Source organism: Zingiber officinale, chromosome 5A, assembly GCF_018446385.1.
Source record: "Zingiber officinale cultivar Zhangliang chromosome 5A, Zo_v1.1, whole genome shotgun sequence".
Classification (NCBI taxonomy): domain Eukaryota; kingdom Viridiplantae; phylum Streptophyta; class Magnoliopsida; order Zingiberales; family Zingiberaceae; genus Zingiber; species Zingiber officinale.
Window position 1 is genome coordinate 142,993,140 of NC_055994.1, and position 6,255 is coordinate 142,999,394.

Here is a 6,255-nt window from a genome sequence, read left to right on the forward strand (position 1 = left end):
ATAAGTTCTTCCCAGCTCTGCTAGCGTACCTGTTCATGATCAATTGGCAATTCGAGGAAAGAAGACCGAAGTTGGAATCGATTAAAGCATGAAATTGCTTCCTCATCTCAACACAATGCTGCTACACTAACAGCAATCAGAAATTGATCAGACACTCCTACACATAAGACTGAATGAATCACTCATATAAGAGTTTAAGTCAGATTCACATGTGTTTCTAATGTGCACATGAAGTAGTGCAGAGACTTGGTAGCATAGAGTTTGTGGAGTTTTACTTAGTGTGACCAAATTGATAATTGGCTAGATGACTTGAGGTTGGTTGGAGATCGAAGAGTACTATGAGACATTCGAAGGATCATCATAAGACGGGGAGCATTGAGGTGCTAGCTCAGATGGAGGAGGCAATGTGTATGGGAAGAATGAAAGATACTACGTGAAATAAGTTGAGGGCTTGGTGTATTCGAAGGACTTATGACCTGATCGAAAATGAGCTTGACAGTCAAGCTCTAAAGGTAAACTCTTAAGTAAGTTGTAAAGACAAGAAACCTGTGACTTGGGTTAGTGTAGATCTTGACATGACAAAGACTTATCATTAAATTAGTAATAGTCATTGATCCAATCAATTAAAAGGTGTTCCCAATTGACAAGTGTATTGGGTTGACTCAGGATGGATGACTCATGAATAAAATATTTTCATTCAACACTCAATGGACTTGGTAGTAGTAGATTGGATTTACGACTCAACCTAGCTATCCAATCGACTGCCTAGTCGATTAGGTAGTTGACTAAATCTCTAACAAGAGTAAAAAAGATCATTGATCAAGTAGAGGAAAGTTGGAGTTATTAGATCACGTACACAATAAAATGACTTAGTTAATTGAAGCTTAGGTGAGTCAACTGAAGTAGTTATTGGTTGGCCAAGAATTTGATAGATGTTGATTGGAGTCAATTGAGAGATTCATTCATAGATTAAAAAATGTAATGGTTTTCTTAGGTATTTAAGGATCGAGTCAATTTTAATAAATTGATAGATGAATTTATCTTAATGGATGATTTATCTAAGAACGCTAGACTGAGGAGCTGTCTGCTGTGAACATTTTCGAATTTGTTTTGATGGTCGATGGATAATTAACATGGGATTAGGCCGATGATCCTAGGATTATTCGACGTAAATTAGATATCTAATATCGATTAAAAAAAAACTAAAGTAATTACAAAAACAGTCGACTGAAAATGCAATCAGTCAATTGACATACATCTCTGAGCTATCTCATTGTAATCCCAGACTCAGTTATGCATCTTGTTTTTACTTGTTCTCATTCATTATAAGAAGACACTTGTAAAAGGATTAGCCACCTTCAAAAGGATCAGATAATGAGAATGCTAATGAGGATTGACCTTCCTCATGGACTTTTGTGTAAATTGCTAACTCTCTATTGGATTTCCAACGGTTAAGTATCTTGTCAATCTAACACACTTGGAAATTTCTACTATTTAACTTATCTGAACACATTACTTAAAATCAAATTGCTGAAACATCAGAACACAAATCTTGATCAATTTGACCATATGCTGATCGCACAAAGAAAGTGCGTTAACATCTCTTCATAACCGTAGATGAACTTTGACATTGTAAAACTTCCGGTAGATCCCTCTCTAAGTCTTCATTCAAACTACTAGGCATGCTAACTTTGATCAATTTGACCATATGCTGATCGCACAAACAAAGTGCGTTAACATCTCTTCATAACCGTAGATGAACTTTGACATTGTAAAACTTCCGGTAGATCCCTCTCTAAGTCTTCATTCAAACTACTAGGCATGCTAACTCTGAAACTAGTTGGGGTATAACAAATCAATTTACGGGGTTCGCAACTCTCAGTTTCTACTTCACAATCTAAAGTTCTAGCGATAGCACCACTATGTCTTTTTTTTCTCAGATACCTTTCGAAGGCAAAGAAGACTTGTACCATCTTTGTTCTTACAAATAATACAACAATAATAGAAAGATATGAAAGTAAACAACTTTATAAGAATCTTGTTTTGATTATTTTCTTGTTGCTTTGGATTTCCTTTTGATGGTTTGAAAATGCATAAACACTCTTTCCAAAACCTCCAAGAATCGGCGATGAATCCTCCATGAAATCCTACCTTTATAGCTTTCAGTTCGGGATTTATTTTCGCCTAGTAGTTGATTGATAGTGTCCATTAGTTGCAACCGAGTTCAGAACATTCTTTTCGCTGTAACAATCGATTGCTTCACATCATCAATCGATTTATTACCATCAGTCGAGTTGAGCAATCGAATTACAAATATTCTGTTTATTGCGATAGTGTCATTAGTCGATTGTTCAAATCTATCAATCGATTAATTATACAATAAACCACCTTAAATCTTGAATTTGGGATTTAGAGGTTCATCAATTGATTGCTACACCCTAACAATTGACTGATATATTTGTTTCAGTCTTACCAAGGCTGAATTCTCTCTTTGCTTAATGTTCGATTGATCTCAATCTATCAAGACTTTTTTTTCCCAATATCTGATCAATTTTGATTAGTTAAGATTTTTTTGCTTTGCATCAGGTCAACCCATCGTATTTTATGGAATAGTCATTAGGTTTTAGTCATCCACAATTTCTAATACATTTCTATTAAAATTTTAAAAGTATCATCAACATGGCTTCATTGTCTAACCACTTGGCTACATATATAAGGATTTTACGATTCTAAGATAGATTCATCTCTTTTCTATAGATGTGCCATCAACTTCATGATATATACCATCATCATCATTTACGTGGATGATACTCTAATAGTTGGGATGGTACAAAATATGTAAATCATAAGTTCCACCAGCTCAGTCAAGAATTTTCCATTCTAACGCTCAGTTTTTTCCTTAATAGTGAATTTATTCCACATCTAAAAGGATGTAGCCTCTTTGAAAGCAAATATAGCTTTGGGCTGTTTGAAATGAATGGGTCACATCCTTTCTACACACGAATTGCAGTAACTACTCGATACCTTCTATAGTCATGTCTACCTCATCCATAGTGGAGCATTGTTACAGCACTGCAATATGTCACCATAAAGCAATCTGATATTACATTCGCATTCAATTGTACCTACCCCATTTATGTCTACATCCACTTAACAAAATTGTGAAGACATTTAAAACAAATACTTCAATACCTTAAATGTAAATTCGTAACATTAACCGTCTCTTTAATATTGGTCCTATGGATATAGAGAGAGATACATGTAGGTACACATGTGTCAAACGTATGGTGGGGTAAACCTCAGGTCGTCAGTTCCTGAGAATTGACCCTTAGTCATTATGTCAGAAATGTCATGCACCACCGTCTATATTACATCCTGGGGACTACTTCAATACCTTAAAAAATACTATTCTACGTGGATTTTTTTATATTAAAACTCATCACGAGAAGTATATGCTTATAGTGATGCAAATTGAATTGGTTATTTGTAGATAGATCACACTACTAGTAGATTTACTATAGGACAACAATAAAAAAAAAGAAGTCCTATAAATTAAAATTAAGAGAAACATTGATGTCCATTTAGAAAAAAAAAATCAAAAGGACATCCTTTCAATGTTTTTATCTTTTAAATATCTCTTGATCTAGCGCTATTGTAGAAGTTATCGAGTAGTTGTTACAATATGTCGAAGTTATCGAGTAACTACTACAATGTATTTAGGATGAGTTTAAGATTTATAATTTAGAGTTTACACCGTGTAGAAGCTAACGAGCAGTTACTATAATGTGTTCAGGGTGAGTTTAAGATTTAAGATTTATGGTTTATACTATGTAAAGCTACTAAATAGCTGCTACAACGTATTTAGGGTGCGTCTAATTAAGGTATAAGATTTAGGGTCTTTGAATACTATTATATTAAAATATTATTAATGAATTTGGTCAAATTTATTTAAACTTTATCAAAATCATTTTGAAACTGTAGAAGCTATTATGTAGTTGCTAAGATCGTAGACCTTGAACTCACCCTGAATACATTGTAACAGCTACTATGCAGTTTCTACACGTTGTAGCAGCTGTTTCATAACTTCTACATGGTGTAAATCCTAAATCCGAAATTCACCCTAAACACGTTGTAGCAACTATTGGGTACCTTCATCACGTACCAGCGGCTACCCGGTAGCTTCAACACGTAGCAAGAACTATCTGGTAGCTTCTATAACAATGCTGGGTCAAGATGTATTTTTGGGATAAAATATTGAAAGGGGGCCTTTTTTTGTTTTTTGTTTTTTATTTTTTATTTTTTTTAAAAAGAGCCGCTTTTTGCCTTTTACTATATTTATGGGGATAGACCTAATTTCATGCCACACCAAAAGGCAACATGCAGTTTCTTTCTCTAGTGCCAAAATAGAATACATAGGTATTGCTAATGCAACATTTGAAGTTATCTAGAACCAATTCTACTCTTTGAGTTGTGCTTGTCTATAACCATTGCACCTGAAATTTGGTGGGATAATATTAGGGCAAATTATTTTATGTAAAGCCTACCTTTCATGTGATTTTCACCTTTTTTTTTTTAAGAATGCAAGACTAGCCAACAATTATATATATATATATATAGGCCTTAGATCTTCACAAATAAGTAGATCGCAAGTCAATATGTTTACAAACCACTTGACACAATAATGGTTCCAACAGCTAACATTTTAACTCCCATTGAATTTGTAGGCACGATACAATATATATAATTGAAAATAATCAAACAAAATAGCTAGGAATTAAGTTAATTTTAATTAATTAAATAAATTTGACAATGAATTCATGTTCTCACTTCTCTATGTTAAATTTTTATATTAATTTCTTGTTTATAACAACTAGCACACTCACCCTTTCTAATAATATATTCTCTTCTACTATAATTTGATTTTTATGTCTATAATACCTGCATCGATCCTAGTTTTATCATGTTTTCCAACAAATAAATAAATAAAAGTTATAATTAAATTAATGAACAATGATATTGCTACATAGCAGTACTACTCCATGCTCTCATTGAAAAACAAATTAGATTCCTGATTGATCACCATGCATCCATATACATCGATCCACACGTACGCATCTCTCTGCCCTAATGGAGAAGGCTCAGGGTTTTCAAGGTCTTGGCAGGAGCAGCGAGACGACCGCTTTGGCTTGCAGTGCTCAGGGAATTATTCATGCGCTTGCAATTGGGACAGCAAGGAGAAGACCTGCAGATCATGACCAGGAGATGGCAGTGTACGCAAACAACTGCAACCATGTTGTAATTCCCTGCAGATGAATCATCATCTTGTGTTGCTGATACCTTCTCTGTGACGTTGAGGTCTAGCTCGAGCTTTTGCTCCTTGGGCCTGCTCCAGCTCCTCTTCAGCTTCTGCCTGTTCAAGTAATACATTCTTCCAGACTGCAAAAAATATATATACATATGGCAAAAAACAATTCTAAAATTAATTAAACACATCAAATAAATGTAAAGTAATGCGAAAAGATCATATATATATTTATATAGATGAATGAATATTATTACTTGTAGGTCTAGGCATTGCTCCCAATCAAGCGGCAGAGGATCATTGAGGCGGAGCAGGTCGATGGCAGCAGGATGAGCCATGACCTCCTGAAGTGCTATTTGCTTCCTCTTCTTCCTCGAAACCATATCAGACTCACTGCTTAACAGGGCGAGAGAAAGGTCTAGCTCATCCATGCCCTGAATTCACTAGCTCGATCGATCGCTCTCTAATTAATTAAACGAAGGAAGGAAGATGGAGATCAAGAAGCTAGCTAATTAAGGGCGACCGAGTGGTAGTAGCTAGCTAGCTATAGCGCTGTGGTGATATGGGGTCCTTTCTATGTGTGTGTATATATATAACACAAGTGTATATGAGAGAGGAAGGGGATCTTAAATAGGCTTCATCCAACTCCATTAAGAGCACAGGCCGAGCATTCAAAGTCGATAATAAGTGACTTAAATGCCTCCAGTTAAAGCCTCTCTACCTGAACGCAGATATGGTTGGCTAACCGTGCTATAATAATTAATAACTTATAACTAAATCAGTAACACATGAGCATTTTTTTTATTGAATATTACATTCAACAGTGTGTTTGTTTTTCCCTGAAACTATCCTTTTTTGGCACTATTCTAGTGGTTAATTAATTGCATAGTTCATGTAAAGTATTACAATAGCACAAAAAACATAAAGATAATTTTTAAAAATAAAATAGGTGG

The 6,255-nt window shown here is 34.7% G+C and overlaps 1 protein-coding gene across 1 annotated transcript; it reads right to left on the bottom strand.

The window, feature by feature from the left end:
• Positions 1-4,979: 4,979 nt before the first annotated feature.
• On the bottom strand, positions 4,980-6,034 carry LOC121982187. Its single transcript, XM_042535135.1, has 2 exons — positions 5,560-6,034; positions 4,980-5,436 (listed from the first exon to the last, which is right to left on the bottom strand). The coding sequence occupies exons 1-2, from the start codon at positions 5,731-5,733 to the stop codon at positions 5,125-5,127; spliced, it is 486 nt and encodes a 161-aa protein (XP_042391069.1). The 5' UTR covers positions 5,734-6,034; the 3' UTR covers positions 4,980-5,124.
• Between the last annotated feature and the right edge of the window lie 221 nt (positions 6,035-6,255).